This window comes from Ambystoma mexicanum, chromosome 3q, assembly GCF_040938575.1.
Source record: "Ambystoma mexicanum isolate Mex_15411 chromosome 3q, UKY_AmexF1_1, whole genome shotgun sequence".
NCBI classification, from domain to species: domain Eukaryota; kingdom Metazoa; phylum Chordata; class Amphibia; order Caudata; family Ambystomatidae; genus Ambystoma; species Ambystoma mexicanum.
The window spans coordinates 296,655,614-296,676,485 of record NC_090926.1 but is presented as its reverse complement, the minus strand read 5'-3'; the positions used below and the strand labels follow the sequence as shown (position 1 = coordinate 296,676,485).

The 20,872-nt window shown below is 45.7% G+C and overlaps 1 protein-coding gene across 13 annotated transcripts in view; it reads right to left on the bottom strand.

The window, feature by feature from the left end:
* The window catches only part of LOC138582484 (uncharacterized), a 451,229-nt gene that overhangs the window by 125,680 nt on the left and 304,677 nt on the right, over positions 1-20,872 (bottom strand). For 9 of the 13 annotated variants that reach the window (XM_069653811.1, XM_069653815.1, XM_069653819.1 and 6 more), the window contains one exon: positions 9,124-9,183. The exons of the other annotated variants lie outside the window; for them this stretch is intronic. In XM_069653811.1, the coding sequence (XP_069509912.1) occupies positions 9,124-9,183 (60 nt within the window). The remainder of the gene's footprint in view (positions 1-9,123; positions 9,184-20,872) is intronic. 13 annotated transcript variants of the gene reach the window in all.

Genomic DNA, 20,872 nt, shown 5'->3' with positions numbered 1-20,872 from the left:
TGGAGTGCGTCTACTGTCTCTCCCCGGAACAATCCATGCCAAACTGTAAAATCTGGCAAACGTTCTCATCTAGAACAAGAAATGAGAGGACAATAACAGTGCAATATGGAGGGTCTGTACATGAGGGCTCAGCGAGGCCAAGGAAAAAAGAGTAAGATGACTGAGATTAAATGGAGCAAGTCGGAAAGTGCTGCAGACACCATATCTGCCTCAACACCGGAAGGTGAGATTCGGCGTCAGACATCCATGACATCGAGGATCGAATGCTTTGACAGTTGCACTGAAGAAGAATCAGGTAACATAACATTAGGTATTAGCATCTCCAATTCAGTGCCATCCTTAGCTCACCCGACACTGCGCCCTTCGCCGTCAACTCTTTTAACTTAAGCCGTTGCTGACCAAGTCAAAAAGCCTGTTGCTTCAGTCCCGAAATGCTCATCCTTGTGCTTGTGGTGTCTAAGGTTATGATGTTGGTGGTCCCAACGTAAGCTACAGTTACATCAATGTCAGCTGTAACCTAAATGGGTCTGACATTGGTGGTTCTGACATCAAGCACGTTGTTAGTAATGACACCCCCAGCAGTTGAAGATACGTTTCCATAAAGACCCTTTCCATCAGGGGTTAATTCAACACGAAATGATAAGATGCTAGAGGGGATAGGAGTGGCTTAAGAACATTGTGAAAAAATTGAATGATCTAGAACATCAACTAGAGGAAAAGGATAGGTGACAGGAAAAAGAAAGGAAGACGAAAAGAATACTGATATGGACCTTTACACAAAAAAGAGATGGAAAGGCAGCCATGAAAGAAAAACAGAGGAAAGATCCCTAGGCCTTGTTTTTTGAGGAGACCTTATCTTCTATGAAGGCCTTAGTGGCCGGAGCTAGTAGACCATTGGATGTTCAGGCAGTTCCTTAGCAGGAAATGGATTTAAAAGAAGGAGAAGTTTCACTATGGAATGAGGGTAAGGAAGAAGCTGAATTGGGTGATGGGGAAATTGAATGATATCGTTTTATCAGATGGAAATGGGTTTTTTGATTGATAGTTTATTATATTTATTATGTGCTTATACACATGTGTTTCAAAGTGCAACCATGCATGGGAGGGGAAGACATGATGAAGACAAGACAAGCAAACTTATTAGGCATGGAACATTTAGATCGCAGAAAAGAAAGTGCGTGGGGGGGTGGGCAATAGGGACCAAGAGCGCCCAGTCCCATCATAACATGGGTTAAGTGCAGAGGGATAACACTCTCATGGGACGTAACCTAAGTGCAGAAGTGCAGCGGCAAGTGCAAGGCATGGGGGCAAGTGCAGGAGACTGGCGAGGAAAGCTTGGGACCTGTGAGCCTCTGAAGGTACACCAGGCAGCCAGTCAGCGAAACTGAGAAGAAGTAGAGGAGATAGAGTTACAGAGCAGAAAGAGGTGGTTAGCAGGGAAGAGGGAGAGAGAGAAGGAGGAGGCAAAGATGAGTCTTGAGGAGTTTCCGGAACTTAAGGTGATCCTGCTCAATACGGAGAGAGGCAGGGAGGCTATTCCAGATGGAGGCACCTGCAGTGGATAACGATTTTCCCCCAAGAGAAGCGGCTCACCAGCAGAGAGTTGGAAGAAGACGAGTGGAGGGCTCGGGAAGGAGAGTATTTAGGAATAGAGCGTTGCAGATAGAGCGGGCCCTGGCCCCAGAAAGCCTTGTAGATAATGCAAAGGGTCTTGAACTTAATCCTTGCAGCCACAGGGCGCCAGTGAAGGGATTTCAGTCTCTGAGAGATGCAGTCCCTGGGCTTGAGGCAAAGGATAAGTCTTGTGGTTCTGTTCTGGAGGAGTTGAAGAGTTGAGAAACAGGCTGTTGCACTAGTCGAGCCTAGACAGGACCAGGGCTCTGGAGACGGTGAGCCTCTGGGGGAAAGTGAGAAAAGGTAGAATACCCCTGAGAAGGTGCACTTGGTAGTGGGACTTTTTTTTCGAGATGTCCATGATGTGAGATGAGAAGGAGAGAGTGGAGTCGAAGATGACCGCCAGATCTTTTGCCTCATTGGTAGGTGGAGGCGCAGGGCCCAGGGAGGCCGACCAGAGAGAAGGAGGTAAGGCAGGAGCAGGGGTCCAGATGAGGACAATCTCTGTCTTACTGGCATTGAGGCAGAGTTTGTTTGCAGAACACCAAGACTGAATTGCAGACAGACAGTCAGGTATGAGTGAGGAAGAGGCAGAGGGTATCCTGAACGAGAGCTGCATGTCATCCGCGTAACACTGAAAGCTTGAGGTGAAGGTGGCCAATTCCACCTGGGATGGGCGGTCAGAGAGGAAGGAGGTTAGCCACACCAGGGCCTGATCAGTGATTCCTAGGGTATCACAGAGACATGCGATCAGGGTGTTGTGGTTCACTGTATTGAAGGCAGAGGAGAGGTTGAGTAGAATGAGGACAGAGGGAGAGATAGAATCAAGATTTGAGAGCAGATCGTCACAGGTGTTCAAAAGAGCGGTTTCCATGCCTCTGCATGCTTTAAAGCCAGACTGGTGGTCATGGAAGCAACCAACAGATTCAGTGTGGAGGGTAAGCTGAGAAAAAGCCAACTTTTCCATGAGTTTGCGCAGGAAAGGAGTGATAGAGATCGGGCGATAGTTTTCCAGAATGGAAGGGTCAACAGAAGGTTTTTTGAGGAGAGGGTGCACAAGGGAGTGCTTGAGAGCAGTGGGGAAAGATCCATTGGTGAAGGAGAGGTTGCAGAGGTCGGCCAAGGCTGGGATGAGAGAGTCAATGGTGTCCTTGATGGTTTTGAAGGTACGCGGCTCACCTGTTTGGAGGAGGCTTTTACAGACCGGACTTGTCTAGTGACCTCCCCAGGTGTGACAGAGGAGAGAGGAGAGAAGCAGGGGAGGGGACAGGAGGGGGTGGCCAAGGGTGGTACACGAGATATTGGTGCATGAGGTGGTAAGGAAGAGAGAGAGAGAGGATAGGATATCCTGTGTTTTTGAGGTGAAGTGTGAAACCAGTGCCGAGCAGAGGGCCTTGGTGAGTGCAGTGGCAGAGGAGGCTGCGGTGGGATTGGCTAATTCCTTGCAGACTTTGAAGAGTTTGGCTGTGTTATTGGATGCCAAGGAGATGCAGGCTTGAATAAAGACTCTTTTCCTGGAGCGGATGCAGAGTCTATACTGTCTTTGAAGGAGGCGGCAGACCAGTTTGTCAGAGGGTGCGTCCAAGGAATCCCATTTCCGTTCGGCTGCCCTGCACTTGCGTTTAAGGGCAGCCAGTTCGGAGTCGGACCACGAGTTGCACTTTTGGTAGGCTTCAGTCGTACCCTCATGACAGGGGCAAGACTATCAAGAGTGTTGGAAATGGAGTGGTTAAAGTTAGAGAGGGCTGCGTCAGGGTGGGAGTCAGCCGCAGGAGTAGAAGGAGCAGAGTAGGTAGAGGCAAAGGCAGCTACTGACACTCTTGGCATGGATAGGATGACCTTGTAGACAAAAGGCAGTGCCAGGCTTACTGATGCAAGAGGAGATGAGAGCTTTGAGTGAGATGAGAGGAGAGCGTGATTGGTTCAGGAGAGAGAGGTAGTGAGAGGGATAGATATATAAATGTCAGTTGAGATGAGAGCATCCAAGGTGTGGCCATCGGTGTGTGTAGGGACAGAGGGTAAAATGGTAAGAGAGAGAGAGTCGCAAAGATTGTGGAAAGGTCCTGAGGAATCAAGTGAGTCAAGATGGATGTTGAGATCACCCAGTAGGAGAAGTTGAGAGGAGGGGGAAAGGAGAGAGGCCAGGCCAGGCATGATGGTACCATTGCGGTAGACATTGATGATGACACTGGAGGTGGAAAGAGGGCAAGAAGGACCTCCCAGCAGTTGCCACCATTAATGGGTGAGGAAGAGAAAGGAGAGAGAAGAGCAATTATGTGGAGAGTCCATAGGTCGTGTGAGGCAACTACAAAGAGGAGGTCGGTGTGAGTCTCTCTGGCAGAGGCAGTGACGTAGGTGTCTGCAATAGGAAGGCCTGAGTTAGAGCCCAGAATGTCCTTCTTGAGTTTCTTCCTGTCCGACTTAGTAAGGGGTGAAGCATACAAGATAGAGAAGCAGTTTGAGAAGAAAGGAGAGATAAAGAATACCATAGAAAGTTGCATAGAGTGAGGTACACTTAATCAGGTTGAGGCCACAGAGGCGTAGGGAGCGTAGTAGGCGGGGAGGAAGTGGGGGTAGTAATATGCACAGACAACAGTGAACACGCAGAGGAAAGGGTATAGCGGGTGTAGGGTTGAAGGGAATAACAGCACGGAGAGACAATGGGAAATGAGGGGCGGGGGTGAGGGAGCAGGAACAAACCAGAGCAGAGGGCATGGGGGGGTAACCAATCACAGTATCACAATAATGAACAATGTGAGCACAACCGGAGATGACGAGGGTGAGGGGACAAATAGAAGACTAGACAGAGAACAGAGGGGTGGACTGGACAACACATTCTCATGAAAAGTGGGTGTGCACCCAGTTAAAGAATCTGGATGTGCACACATCTAAAAACGATTTTTAAACAGCAGCAAGAATCTGGATGTACATACAGCTAAAAAACGATTTTTAAACAGCAGCAAGAATCTGGATGTGCACACAGCTAAAAACGATTTTCTTTCAAGGCCTAACAGGTAAGACGCAAAATAGTACTGGGGTGTGGCAGTGGAGGTGAAAGTCCGGGAAGGAAAGCGTGTTAAGGTTTGGCGATTGCAGATAGAAGAGAGAACAGTCAAGGCCTTCTGAGGATAGCTTATAGAGATTGTCGGGAGAGGCACAGACTCCAGAGGATAATGTGGGGACCAAGCTATAGACTACACTTACGTAATGTCTAAGGGTGCGATCATGAAGTCAAAGAGTGACTGTATAGGAAGATCAGCATCCAGTTGCATATTGAGGGTTTGTAGAGTATTGGGGCCCACAACGCCCAGCCAGAAATAGACAGGAGCCTTAGGAGTGGTGCCTTTGGTGGGGGGCCGGCGTTCACCTGCCGGCTTACAGATTGGCTGGAGTAATGTGCAATGTGGCCAATCAGATCACCGTCAGCCTGCAGCATGCAGACTAGACTGCTCATTCATTCTGGGCAGCTCTGGATGAGTATATCCTGGATGAAGAGGATCCTGGATGAAGAGGATCCAACCCCATTCAGGAAAAAAGATCCCTGGAAGGACCACATAGTACCGATGGATGTTTCCATTCTCGAGATGTAACAGGGATTTCCTTAGGGGAATTCTGTGGCATATATCACACTTGTGCTCAGAGTCACCGAGGCATTCATATTTCCTTTGGGGTTTCTGTGGCATATATCACACTTGTGCAGAGAGTCACACAGGCATTCAGATTGCAGTTGGAACAGCAAATGGAAATGGTATACCTCTTTGAATTGGAAAATTGGGAAAGACAAATGTGCTTTGGCTACCCTATTGTTCCAAATGTGTGGGAGAGGGGTTTGCATACTTCCTTTTACAATACCTGCTCTAACTTTGCTTCCCCTCTTAGGTTAGAGAAAAGGTACAAGGCTAGGCAGGATGCTGCCATGTGTTGACATGGGCTAACTTTGACAGATTCCTTATTGGAAGCAGCTAGAAGAAGGTTGCCTAAACCCAGGGATGGTTACATTATCACCTCTAGACAAAGAGGCAAGGAAACTAGAGAACCAGGTCGCAAAGCTTCCCTTAACATCTTCTGTAAAGAGATATCTGCAGAGCTCAGCAAGCATTCCTGTTTGGACATGGGTGCCACATCAGATGAGTGGGCAAGGCCATTCTGAAGAAACTCTTCAAGTAATGCCAACCTCTGGACCTGCCTCCCAGGTATTTACTGCTGGCTAGCCTGTGTATACTTGAAATGCATGTCCATCTACTAAAGATCCAGTGATGGAGAAAAGTTGCCTACCACTAGGCATAGTTCTCAAGCATTGTTACTGCTCACAGATTCACATATGACCCACTTGTCATTCTTATTGATCTCAAGTACTTTGAATACGGTGTGTGAGGTGTTAGGAGTGGAGGTAGTAGGTCAGCCAGACTGGTAGCTGTTGGGTTAAAAATGCCCTGATCGCCTTAGAAAATAGACCTTAATGGGGCCCATTTTCAGTAACTGAGTAATTTGACGGCGGGGAGACGTTACGTTTGCACAGCAACGTAAACGGTTCCCTGCAGCCACATTTTTGTCACTTGCACTGCGGGGGGCAAATATAAATTGCAAAAGTCGCTGTACAAGCGTGTACGCAGCCTTTTGCCCTTCACATTTCACCCCGCAGTGCAAAGTGAGTAAACGCGTTTACGTTTGTTTGTGAGCACCGCTTGCCATGCTCGCATGCCAGGCACCACTCACCAATGAAATTAAACCATCCCCGACATGAGGACCTGTCGGGGATTGTTTCGTTGTAATTGTACACGCTCCCTGCCATGCACGCATGCTGGTGCATAAAGCAGGCAGACTTCATAGGGATGGCAAGCATTTGCGCCAGCATGAAAATGCATGCCGGCGCAGATGCTGGAGCATTTGTATGGCAGAGAGGAAGGGAGGGTGGAAACGCACGTTGCGTTCCACCCCTCCTCTCCGGCATACAAATGATTGGAAATGGCGGTGTAACATCAATGGAACGTGTAAAAGCTTAACTCAAGGCTTTTAGGCTTTCCACGAATGTTACACCCTCATGGAACGTGAGCCCCATTGAAGGACGAATAGTGATGCAGACAAGAATGGGTTGTTTTGTGAAGAGGTTTATTTCTTACCCAGGGCATTCCCACTTGGATATTGGTGAATATTCAATAAGCATGTGATAGCTCAGGGGGTGAACATAATGGATCATTGAAAGGTAGTTGCATCTCTTTCCATTGGAGGTCTCGCTAGGTTCAAGGTTTCCTTCTGTGGCAAACACAGAGAGAGGCAGCGGTCAGCAGTGGGAGATACCCGGGATACAAGGTCAGGGGAAGGGATCAGCTCAGTGAAGGTGACCGTGGTGGTGGTATCTGGAGGATCCCACAGCACTTTTGGCAGCCTTGTGTCTCACCCCACCCACAGTCTCCATGACACTGTTTCTATTGATCCAGACATCCCAACTCACCAGACCCACATAACAGACTCTGTTTCAATATTGGGTATTGAAACTCGCAAACAACAATACTGTTCTTCAGGAGTAACACAGAGTGGTGGAGAGAAAGGTCCAGCGCGAGCGCAGTCTGGGAGTCAGAGCCTAGATGTGATGCATTTTTATCAGCCTTTCACTGCAGCGCTGGAGACTGGGGACACTGTGGTGTAAGTGGAGCTGGGAGACCAAGGCACAGGCAGAATAAGCCGCTCACGCATTGACTGCCATGACAGGACCATCTGATTCCAAGACAGGGGGTTCCTCTGGTAAAGCTGATGCCCACAGAGCTCCCGACCAACAAGAAATCAGACTATTGTGATGCAGCTGGTCAAGATGGATAGCCAGCCATCAGCCATTAATAGAGGTACACCACCAACAGAGACACTGGGCTGAGTCCCCAGTAAGACTCTCATTGCCCCAATTCCCTATTAAGCCATCATATAAATGGAGCCAGTGACAGATACAAGCCAAGGGAGTAAGTGCAGGATGAAGGCAGGTAGGGAGGAGCAGGGAGAGACTGGAGGATGAGAGGGCAATGGTTTATAGTGAAAATGTAGGAAGGCAAAATGTAGAAAGTCAAAATGTCGAAAGAAAAATGTCGAAAAGAAATGTCGAATTTTATTTTATGATGTTTTTTATTAGAAAAGGGGGGGTTCCCCCCAACCCCCTTTTTTTTTTGTTTTTTTTGTTTTTTTTGTTTTACCCATTTTTTTTTATTCCCGGACCCCAAAATAAATATATAATTTAAAAAAAAGGAATTCAACATTTTTTTTTCTACATTTTTTTTTCGACATTATTGTCATTCTACATTTTATTTTCGACATTTTGACCGACCACCGAGGGCAATAGCAGGAAAGAGAAAGTAGGAAATATCAAGGCAAGGACAGAGTTGGAGGAGGGCAAATCCAGAAGTAGGCTAGACCAGAAAGGAGGAGAAAGGAGGGAAGTCCAAAGAGAGTAGCGAGCTGGGGAAAGAAAGAACCAGAATAGAGGAGGAAGTAAGAGAGACCACAGAGAGGACAGGACATATTTGGAGGAGCGCAATGCGGGAAATAGGTGAAGAGTTAAGGAACCTGGAGATTTGCAGAGATATAGAGAGGAAGCAGGGGGTTTTGACACCGGTGGGGCCAGAGTATGGGGAAAGCTCAAGTGCAAGTGTTAGAGAAGCCGAGGGCCTTGCTGCCTTGTGCCCAGAGTTTGGCAGGGCCAAACAAAAAGGGACCCTAGAAGTAAGTGAGCGAGAGAAAGAGAGACAGAAATAGAGAGTAGGGCTAGTAGTGAGCCATAATCAAGATTCTATTGGGTCTGGCAAGCCCACCCAGGTTAAGCAACAAGACTTACTGATAGAGAGTAAACCAGAGGGATAAAAAGTGGAAGAGAGACACAGGCCAGCTGAGAGCCATAATACAGATTCTGGTGGCACTGTCAACAAGGCTTGATTATGGACCACCTGACCCAGGTGGGCTTGTTGATCGTCAGAGCCAAAAAAGCTCCCACAGGGTCTCAGCCAAGAAGGCTCCCTTAGAGTTCAAGACAAGAGACCTTACAGAGAAGCTTTAACATTTGGTGGATGTGTGAGGACTCTTGGCCTGCCGTCGGCTCCTGATCAAGCAATATCCCGATATACAGCCACCACAGGCCTAGCCATTAGCACATCAACACTAACAGAGCCACGACTGGCTCTCCCAAATCAGCGGCTAAACAGACCCAGAATACTGTAATCTATCAGATTTTGCACACTTCCCTATGGGTAACATACTCCCAGGTTTCTGCTGCCAAACTCATAGAAAGCCAATGGGAACTCACGAACCGCATACTTCCAACCTGCACCCATGAACACCGCAGGTTTCGGATCTATCCACTGCCCACTAATAAATCCCAACCCCCTTTTCTCCTAAATAACCAAGCTGAGTGAGGCCAGCAATAGTGCCAGACAGGCACTATACTAGAACACTTTCATTACATTACAGAGTTGACCTATTTAATTCAAACTGAATTCTAAATACAGATACTAAAAGCAGAGAGAGGCCTACCTGCTCCAGCTATCAGAACGCATCCCTCTGCTTCAAGTTCATAGCCGCCGCCGGTGTTATCTTGGATAAAAAGAAAATGTACAACAAAATGAAGCCACATGTGTGAAAGAGACTTTATTCCCATATCCCAGCCCTTATGCTCCCAGACTAATGTCTTATCCTCCCCAGTATGAAACAGGGCTGGACTAAAAGTGAGCAACTATGAAATTCCGAAATGCAAGAACAGGTCTGTCCTGGTCCTGCTCCTGAAAACACTACTTGGATACCCCGGAGCATTGTCCTTTTTTCTGCTAGGGAGGACAAGGTATTTCTTGCATGGCCTTTGTGGGCAACTTGTGCATCTGCACAGTGTTTGCCTGCCGACTAGCTCTTGATGTCCCCATTTTGCTTCAGGTTTCCATATTTTAGGCTCAGCGGGAGATGCAGTTGTCTAGTGGCTAAATTGCTGAGCTAGAATTGGATTGTAACCCCAGCTCTGGAACTCAATCTAAACAAGATTGATGGTTCTGCACAATTCGCTGTATTTCTCTGTGCCTACATTTACAATGTAGCTAATGTAAAATGAAGCTATCCTGTATGTCAGTGAACATTGTCCTATTCACAACAGTGGCTGCAGGGGGCGGGCATCCGAGAGCTCAGAACTGCAGCACTGATTGGTGTTCCCCCTTTACTTACCTCTTCTATATTCACGTCTTCCCATTCACACACCTTGCACAGACTCCTAGATTGCCTTGCGTTTTCTATTGGTAGCCCACTCCTTATCACTCGTACTCCAGATCTCTTCTCTTGATTCCACCTTCGGGCCTCTTGAGCTTGCGCTCTACCCCCTCGTCTCCTTTATTCTTTTTTCCAGTGAACTGTCTTTCTGTGAACCTGATTGCACTCTACCTGTATGCTTCTCTGCCGCTGGACCACATTCTTCCAGCATCCTGGTTGTGTCTCAGGTCCCTTCCTGACTTTCCCATCCACGTGTCGCTGGTGATGATCTCCCATCTGTATTCGTCTTCATGCCATCGGGTTCTGAGCTCTCTGTATGCTCTATCGCAGGGGTCTGCAAGCTTTGGCTCTCAAGATGTTAAACATCTGGAGAGCCACAGGTTGGAGACCCCCGCCTATTGGATGCTTTAAGTCGTGGACCTGCCCTGTTCCCTGGATGTTCAGATTGCGCATTCTTCTACGTCTGTTCAGGTACTTATCGTATTGCCTTACCAGTCATTCCTACTGCTTACTGATCGCTGACCTGTTCCAACGACTTGTTTCTGTTCCCTTTCTAACTCTACGGGAGATCCTAACAATATTCCTCTTACTTTTCTCCCTATCCCTTAGCCATGGACTTCAAGTCGTTTTGGCCGAGCGGTACTGTGGAAGGTCCGTGGAGCCTCTCTTTGTGGATATATAGGGACCACAACACCACCCGACTGCAGGTATCCTTAAGGTGCGAACTGTTACCAGCACCAGGAGAGCGTCCACAGCGGCAATGCAGCCCAACATCAAATCTCAACACAAGGCACCCATGTGGCCGATCGCTCATTGCTTACTGAGAAGAAGAAGATGGGTAGCAAATCTGACCCGCACGGTTTTAAGATTCTGGAGGTCTTCTCAAAATCCTCTAGACAGACTATTCCCTCCTGCTTTGATTCCACCTGCACCCTCTCACCTGCCTCTTTTACAGATTGTAAGGTGTTTCTTTGAGCAGTCATGGCCACATATTCTTATTAAACAGCAGAGGTGGTGTGGGTTTAAAAAGGGAGGTAAACACAACAGACAAGGATGCCTCCTTCTTCATCTGTCTGTTGCAGGATTCCTACCTCCTATCCCTGGAGTTCACTTTACCCAGAGACTGAGGCTCAAGGGCAGGGTGAGAAACTCCACCTATTGCAACAAGATCTCAGGGCTGCCACACAGTTCTATGTGTTCTGCTCGAAAATAATTCATCGAATTTGATTCATTTTTTGGGTAGATTCTGCCACAATACATGCAGGTGGAAGACCCCCCGCAGTCCCTCTATAACTTCCCCATTAGTTAATACCCTAAACTCACCCCCCACATATATATGGGACAAAATGTGTTGAAAATAATTTAATAACACCAAATTCAATGAATACTCCTGCAGCAAACCCTCCCTATTCCTTGCCGCACACCCTGGAAGTATCCTTCAGTTTACCTACACAGTCAAAGGGTATGTAAAGTATCTCAGCATGCTACTGTCTTGGCCTTGATTATTGCACCAGGAAATAAGTTGCTCTCCTGGAATCTGTAACTCTAGTCTTGACACACTCCTATACAGGCAAGACTCTGAGTGTTACCCCCTTATCCTAGCTCTGGGGTTTGTAACGTGTGGTTCTGCAGAGGTTTTGGACTACAACTCCCACGATCTCTCATCATTGACTCTCCTGACTGGGCTCATGGGAGTATCAGTCCAAAACATCTGGGGAGCAAAATGTTGCAGATCCCTTTCCAAGGGGACTCTTTGAGCATGCTATTCTGCTGATATACCAAGTCTCTGGTACCTGCCAGTATCCAGGCCCAGCAGTGTAACACACCTTCTATCTTTCCCAACTCTAGTAGTCTTAGGGCTTGGCTATAAACCCCCACAGGTTCTCTGCTCCCTCTCAATGGTCTCTGGCATTTCCTAGGTTTTGGGTTATAGCCCACCTTTTTCCCTTAGCACCAATCTCTTCCCAAAGTCTAACCCTTTACCTGGATCTCATGGTATTGACTTAGCTACATGCTATTCTCTCATCTGCCTACTCTCCCCACTAACACACCAACTCTTTGGTAGGCTGCCCTAACTCCCACCAAGTGTGGTGGGTTGTGCCTCTTTTTATACTGTGTCCTGGCTCTCATTTTCATAATAGGCTCTCTGATTACTGGGTCCGTTTCCCCTTTAGCACAGGTCTAGAGATTAGTCTGGGCTTTGTGCTTCTAGCTCCTCCCCAATTGTTTGACCTCTCACTCTTGGCTGGAATCATGTGTTGCAGATTTCTTAATAGGGAAGTTCTCCAGTACTTTGGGTAGTTATTTGTGAGAGGGTTTCGAAATACTGGACCTCCATCTTTGAATCAGCCAGACCTACCATGGCGGCCAAGTGGTCATACATTCTGGCTCTGTGTACCGTCTGTGATAGTTTCTCTTGCTAAAATCTTTACTGTGCTCAGTGCATATAACCTGTTCATCGCCCATGTCCACGAGTATCCGCTCTCCTTTGGACTCCCATCCACTCTCCACTCCATGACTGGCGGAGCTCAAGCTTTGAGTCCAAGCAGGGCAGCATGGTTGCAGCTTTTGCTGTAACACTCATAAATGTCTCCTTGCTCATGAGTCTCTTCTTCTTGATACCACTCCATCCTTGATACTCCATTATGGGGACCATGCCCTTCCTTCTCCATAATACATCTTATGGTGGGTTACATTAGGCAGACTTGGTGGGGTGGTTGTGGGGTTGGCCACAAGAGTGGAGATGGGATACTGGGTAGCCACTGGGAACCACCCATATAAGACATCCAGTGATCGCCTCACCTAGTTGGTGGCTTACACTGATGCCCAGAGACCCCCAGTCCCTCACACTGCTCTTCCTGTAAGTGACCTCATCACACCGGGAAACTGATGCATGATGCTGCCCTGCAAATTTCCTGTTGTGAAGTATTTCCATACAGAGCTGCCCGAGTTGCTTTAACTGCTGTAGAATGGATGGCCACACTTTGTAAAAATGACCTATTCAACCTTAAGTAAAACAACTTCATACAGGTTAATTATCTTTTTGGCTAGGCATAAAAACATATGACCTGAAAACCTAAGGCAACGAACAACTGATTTTAAGGGTCTTAAATGTGAATTTTATACAAAAATATATAGAGTTGTTATAGTATTTAAGCCTATGGTGTGTCGCGTTTTCTCAACCAATACTTTTTGTTTTTCAAAAACAATACTGACAAGAATATAGTCTTATTAATGGGATTTACAATGTTACATGCAGAATAAACCTGGGATGTGTCCTTCAATTTATAGCCCATAGAAACTGTGAAGTGCTTGTCTGTAGAGATTGGATGAAGCCAACCACTTTGTCTAGCTGAAGTTATTGCAAGTGTGCAGTAGCAGCTGGAGCGTTTCAAGTGTCAGATGGGATTTCCAATACATTATCTTAGGCCCAAATAACCAGACAGACTCAAAGAAAATGGCGAAATACTACTTTATTATCAGTTCAATAAAGTCGGAAATCTGGTGAGCAAACAGATTGTAACTCACACACTCTCGAAGCATTTCAATTATACAAAAGGCTGTATACCTCAATGTACGTCAGCTATGATGTCATCCTATGTGGCAAACAGTAAAAACCTATCGAACACAGGGATTGGTTAAGGGAACATATATACCTATAGCTTAATTAAGTGTTAATATCATCATTGGTTGCCCCTTATCAAGTAAGCACACCTTGAACTTCCTTTAACTGCGTACAATACAGATAATAGCAGAAGATTGTCTTCTGCAACAATGTATAATCCATCATTACATAAGCCCTCATGGTTGGTTTGCATTCTCTCCCAACCTTCGACATTCGGCTTGTTAGCAGCATATAAGCAAAATGAAACCCAGGTGTGGGGAACAACGTCAGACAACTGCCAACGTGGCCCATTAGCCCACCATCTTTCATCGGTTAGGTCCTAAGCTAAGGCTTCTTCTTTGTAGTTGATCTTGCTTACTGTTCTCTTCCTCAGAACTTTAAATGGAGTGAAGGTACATTGCTATCTTTGTCTGGTGCTTTATGAATAGGCCTTGTTCCCTGGTCTTGCACCACGTGTGAGGAGACCACGATTCTTTCCATTCTGACCTTCTATTTAGGGATATATGATTTAATTATACTTGGTGCTATTACTCCTCTTGGCCTCTGGAGACTTGGTTGCTCCGTCTTGCATATTCTTTCTGCTTCTTTAATTGTTCAATACTTGGCACTTGCAAATGTCCACTCCTTTACCAAATCTAAGAGAAATATGTTGTGCGCATGGAGATTATCCTCTTCAACTCCTTTTGTGCCTTGCAGTTGGTTCTTGCTGTGCATCCTTGATCCTAAGCCAGGCAAATGCTCTTTGTTCTTGCACAGAGCTGTATTCCAGCGCCTGTCAGCTCTGCATCCCCTGTCTCTCTCCTTCATGCTTCTTGCTTACTATGTATACAGAGTCGACGTCCCTATTCTCATCATGGCTGCTTTACCTGTTTTACATTTTCTACTGTGCAAGGCTTCTTTTTGTCTCATCTACCTTGCGTTTCTGCATCTCTTCTCACTTATCTTCTCAGTGTATATAATTTCTTCGTATTCACATAAATGTTCCCTTTGTTACTGCAGTCACATCTTCATTCTTTAAGTATTTGCATATCGTTTCAGTGTGTCCTTGTGTTTTCTCTTTATGACTTCACTTTACACTCTTCAGATTTCACTTATAGCTCTTCTATGTTCAACGGTGTCTGCAGATTTCCTTCTACCTCAGCAGTTCGAGGGTATGTTGGATACGGTGTGTCTGAGCGCATAACGTCTCTCAAATCTTCGATGCAGTATTGGGATGATACCTGGTGTCATGCACAGTGTCCTCTTCTTGTTCTTCCAATATGACAGAGGTCAGGGGGCGGGCACTGTAGATGATTTATACATCTGCCTCTCTACACAATGGTAAACATGGACTTCCAGTACATACACATATGTTGCAGTTGTTTAAGGTTTGATATATTCACTACAATGACATCCCTGGAATAGGTGTGTGCATGAAAAATAGTGTGTTAGAGCAGAGATCCAGGAGTGCTGATGGATAAGGAACTTTCTAAACTAATAAAAAAAAAATTCATAAAAGGCTTGGAAATAGCCAAGCATCCCTTTTTTCTTAACAATGGATATATTGTAGAGGAGCCTGCTGCCATCATTTTCAATATTACTAATTCAATTCAAACTTTTAATCTATTGATGTGGTGTTATCAAGTGACCTCCCCTGTTAAAATGCCACTGTGGCCTGCGTTGAACTTCCAGGTTACAGACAGGGTGATGGGACCCAGAGGCTGCGCGCCACCATGCAATCCATGATGTCAGATCTGCAGGCTACTGCCTACAGGACCTACACATGGAGTATCTTCAGGCTCCCCAGTCCCTCACCAGCCTCAGCCTGAACCCTGATTACAGGAACCCTAAAGACACAGGTCCTGTTAGATTCATAACCCTTGAAGAATTCCAAGATGCACAGTTCCTAAGGTACCCTCAGCTTACGGGACGATGGAGATAATGAAAAGCCAGCTACTCGGAAGTAATGTTAGGGAGGAATCATGCCCTCGTTCATATACACAGTCCCTAATAGAGCTCCCTTGCTACATGGGGAAAGGTAAAGTGAAAACCCATGGCCCTCATGCAATGAGCTCCTGGTGATTAAAGAATCTTGCACCTAGGGGGGCCACCCTGCAAGGTTAATTAATACCCCTATTCGTAGCTAAGCAATTTCTGAGGCCAAAGCTCGAAGAGATAATTATAACTTTAATTTAAACCCTGATCGTCTACTGGCAAAAACCTTTAGGCATGGACCCCAACCAGTGAGTACTGGCTTTGACATGAGGTGGAACTCTTTTGAAAGGCAAGGCGCTTGCCCAACTACATCTGCCCATGGGACCCTTGTTTAGCGTCCCCAGGCACAATACTGCAGATTTAAAGGTCTGATTCACTTCCTGTGCCTCCCTGCTCCATTGCCCACAAGCCCGCAGCATGGGAGTATGCGGATGGAAGTCCAATGCAAGGATGTGAAATCTCAACCATCTATAATCACAGATGAAATCTCAAAGCAGTGGCCCCGGTCGCTAAAGTCATGCATCTGCGTTAGTGGCCGCCCACCTTGAAACTGCAGACTGTGGATCCAAGTTGTAGCAGACACAGCAAGCAGTTGGAGACAGACAGCTGGGAGTTTGGTTTTGTAGTCTTTCAGCGAGTTACCCAACCAGAGGTCTATCCTGCGACAGAATCCAAGTTGAAGTTTTATACACTATCACAGTTGTAGCAGGTAAACCTGCTGAGTCGTAGAAAGGGCCCATGATTTGGAGAAATGTGCAAGTGAGAAGTTGGAGACATGGAGACCAGAATAGTGAATGGGGTGTGGTGGCTAGAGGGGAGAGGAGGTGACAATGGATGGCTTCTATTGCATACCTTAGGGAAAAAGAGACCTTTGCGAACAGTCTTCTGTTGACTAACCGTGGGCATAGTTATGATCCTGGACGCTGTCCCAGTATTGCAGTGGCACAACCTTGTCTTTTGAGAGTTTCCCCAAACTCTTGCACTCCATTGAATCACAATCCTAAAAAAGGCATTTCTGATGACTGAAACACATGTGTTTGTTTATTGAAATCCTCTGAAAAGCCATGTTTTCTAAACACATGTTCAAAACGGCTGTCGTTCAAAGGCTTGTTTGGGGGTGCAGGAGTCTTTATAGGGTTATACATCTATTCTCACCTGACACAGGGACATGACATTGAATGAATAGCCCTGGATCTGATCTGAAGCACAAAGGCCCTGAAATGGCAAGGCCGCCTCCCCGCCCAGGAGCCAGGCCTATTGCGTAGTTGCAATGTAAGGAGGTGTGAAAGTATCTGGGCACCAAACCTGCTTATTGACTGCAGTCATGCTTTGTGCCATCTACATCATACAGGTGCCCTTCCCTAACTGCTTGTTTACAGGCTCCTGGTGTAAAATGGACATTGCCCCTCCACCCCTGCTCTCTTTCTGACTAGGAAGTAGCTGGAATCTGCTCCTGTCGGGTGGAAATGCAGTTTATCCACAAGAGACCAAGTAGTAAAACACATGCCTTGTAGATGGTTTTGCGTAGAACTAGACTGGAGCTCCTGTGTAATATTAGTCTGTAGTGTTAGAGCTCCACTACTGAGCACAGACAGGGCGGGAAAAGCCTCTTCTACGGGATGTGCCCGCTCATTTATAAATGCTCTCGGTGCTCTCTGATGAAAGAATCCCCTGCACCCATTTTTGTGATGTTCTGTATTCCCGATACTAAGTAACTGTGAAATACTTACTCACATTGGTGTGCTGCAGGTGGGCGGGGGGCGAGTAAAGCCTACTTGCAGTATTGCAGGGATTGTATTTCATGATTTAAGAGGAGCTTTTTTTTATATATAAATCACAACAAGTGCAAAACCAGGCGGCCATTGCTTGCTGCGCGCAGCCCTGCTATGTCCTGTAGTTGGTGGGCCCGTTCTAGGTAAGAGGCAATGCCCTCTAGCCTTACCCAATTAGAAAGCAGGCAGACATTCCTAGATCTGACTGCACAGCCATCACAGCCTAATACGTTTCAGTTAGAGGTTGGTATACTCTTTCAAACTTGTGGCTTTATTTCTCTACATATCGCATATAACTAGTATTTGAAATTAATGTTCTCTTTAGACAAACACAGTCTATGTTTCAAACTGGCAATTTCTTTAATAAATGCTTCCTTTAACAAATAGTTACCTGATTCCAAATGCTTCCTTTAAGAAACAAGATAAATCTAGGGCCCGATTCATGGAATATTTGCCCGTTTCAAATTGAATTTGCACTGCGGGAAAGTGACGTTGCATTGCTGACGTTATACTTAACCATGTTTCTTCCTGTCACACTTTTTCAGGGAATGCTAAGATCACAGAAATGCAATCAATATGTTTGCAGTCTTGACCCTAAAGCATCTTTATAAATGCCTTGAAATCGAAATCAACCAAAAAAATACTGAAACCGATGGTACATTTTAATCAAATTCTTATTAATTGTAAAATAATATCCCCATTAAGACCATCTCTAAAAGTATAGGATGCACTACGTCAAGCTACTCCCACCCCTCACTGTCCTCCCACTGAATTTTCAACGTTTGACTGTGCCCGTTAAAGATGATCAGAGCCTGTTGATTGCATTCCATTGGAAGCCTACTGCTACCCGAGAGTCACGTGTTCTGTGTTCACCTTCACACAGCGTTTTTGTCCATGTGCAGTGTTTTCCATTTCTTTTAAGTGAGTCTTTTGTCGTCAGTGTAACTAATGCACAATTATAGGAGGCACCATACCACCCAAGTAAAAATACAAATCTGTCAATTTGAATTCGTCATTGTGACTGAACAGCCAAATGTAGGGTAAACATTGAATACAAATAATTGCAAAAATAAACTCTTCAAAGAGACACTAAGTATATAGAAAAACGTAGGGTCTCGCCAGAACTGTACTCTGTTATCTCATAACTATAGCTGCAACCTCCATTACCTTAGACCAAAATACAAAAAAAGAAAGCTTGTTGGTTAAAGAGGCTAACTTCATTCTACTGTGCTTCCAATCAGTGTGAATTCCTTAATAAAACACTTATTTGATTCTAAAGTCCAAAGTGCATTAAAAGTTTAGTAAATCTTCACAGGAAGCGACCATATTCCGTCAATTCAAAGTCACACTGATGGAAGTTGCACAGAAGGGACTGGATTGGCAGATGGAGTGTGACACAACACTCTCCCCCATTAAAGATCGTTCTCGTACAACAACTGATCAAGGAATGGTGGGATATATCGAAGAGTTCTCAAACATATGGTTTTAGACACATGATTTTCCACTGATTCAATTGATGAATGGAAAGTGGCACATGTTCCTCAAGAGTTATTAATCTACAGTCCCAATCATTCTGATCTGTTACAGGAGGTGCTTCAGTTTAGTCCCTGCCACTTTGGAAGTTTTTAAACCAGAGAGTGAAAGAAAACAGAATGTCCAAAAATGGGAGCCATGGTATCGCAGGCACAATCCAATTGAAAACCCTGTTCTAAATTAGGCCCAACGTCTTCTAAAGATTGCATTGTCTTTAAAGGAGGATTTTCATTTGTCGAGCCTCAGAAGTATTGTTAAACATGCTCAGGCTATTTTCTATTTTCCTTGAATATATCGCAGCAGAGTCCCTCCCTCCACTGTCTATGGCCCGATTGGGGTTTTACATGTCCAATTGTTACTCTAGCCATTTGTTCTCAGACTACAAAAAGAGACGACAGGAGAATTTCACCAGTCTTCTTACCTAAGACGGAACAATTGCTTACATTTTTTCCCCATGGAAATAATAGACTCCCATAACCTTTTGCTTGCACGTATTTTGATTTCCAAACAAATGGAATTTTATAATTTCTCTCCCACAATGATAACTGGGCTCTGGTGAGAGGGAAGTCTGGATTCCAGACAGCCTATATCTACCCAGTGTTCAGCATGTCAAGCCTTTACCCTGACCAGACCTTTGGTTAAGAACACATGCACAGTTTTACACCATAGCCCATCATCTCTCCACTTGGCAGTCTGGCACCTGAGCTCCTACAATATGGAGATTTGAATATATACGCGGACGGCATGCAGATCATGAGAGGGAGGCCAGAAGAGTTGGGTGGATAATAAAAGTGATAGCAGCTTTGCTTTTACAACAAGTTAAAATGGCTATAAAAAATGTCCTTATAAGAGAAATCACTTGCTTGCATTTACTGCATAAATAACATCTCCTTCTCCAGTTTCCTTCTCCCAAGAAGGTGTGATTCTTGGCTTGTTGCAGAGATTGAAGAGGAAGTGCACTCCAAACCGCAAGCCGGCTCAGTCGTTCAGTGGTCAAAATGTATGGAGGTTCTGTTCAAGTCCATGCATGACCATGGCACAACATTATAATAGAAGCTGGCTATTCTCGCGGCACAGGCAAGGGATGCATCTGTTTTTATAACAATGGGGCGTGTCCAGGGATTTTACAGTTTGCAGATTGCCAGTTGGCCTGCGAGTGCCCCACCTACCTGGTATCAGAAGCGCAGGAGAAGGTGGTGCCTCTCCTATTTGTTGGCAAATCCCTTTTTCAACACTATTGGCTAGGTCTTGACATAATGCAAGGTGAGGGTAGTAAAGGCAACATCCCTCTTTATCATCCAGAACGAAACTCCCCAGAAGTCCTCACAGGCCTCAGGGCCTTCGCTGTAGTGACTATATTCGTGAATGTGCTTGTGGCTTCATCAATTTTGTTCCGGAGAGGCCAGTCATCCAGAAGAGGGTAAGGAGGAAGTATAAAAACAGAGGTCTTTCGGGCATTACTTTGCCTCATCTGCATAAACAAACATAAGAAGCAGATCCGCCTGATCACTACCAGATCACATTCTACTCTTACAGGGATCTGCTTCCTGTTCCTGAAGATCACTAATGCTGAGTGGGTTCTCTGAGTGTTTGTATATATACTAATTCTGCCTGTTTCTGCCTCAGGACTCCATCCATTCTCTACCAAGCTCCTGATTAAATGAAGAGGCATCTGGAATGGGAGAGTCACAGAGCTGGTCCTACAAGGAGGAATAAGCAGGAGGTGATATTCTTGCAAGCAACACATTACTACCTTTATTCTTAAGGAGTCCATCAAGATGATTACTCTGGCGTAGATACTTTCTGACCTTTAGTTAAGAGATTACGTCTGGGAATCTCAGGTAAGGCCACAGATTCTTACACTCAGGACTCCTTCACCGCACTAGTGAAAGCATATCTTCTATCTCAAAGGAAGGGTTAACACAGCCAACCATTGTCTTTTTCTCCATATTGGCCCCGCATTGGTGAGGTTGGCCACCTAGTTCATTTAAGTGCTAGCCTAAATTCATCTTGGCTGTTGATATTTTGATGTTGCCAGGAAAAGAGATGCCTGTTTCAAACACAAGAGCAAAGAGCCAAGATTCAGCTACTTGGTCCTAAGGAGAAAGATGAACCCGGTCTCATTATC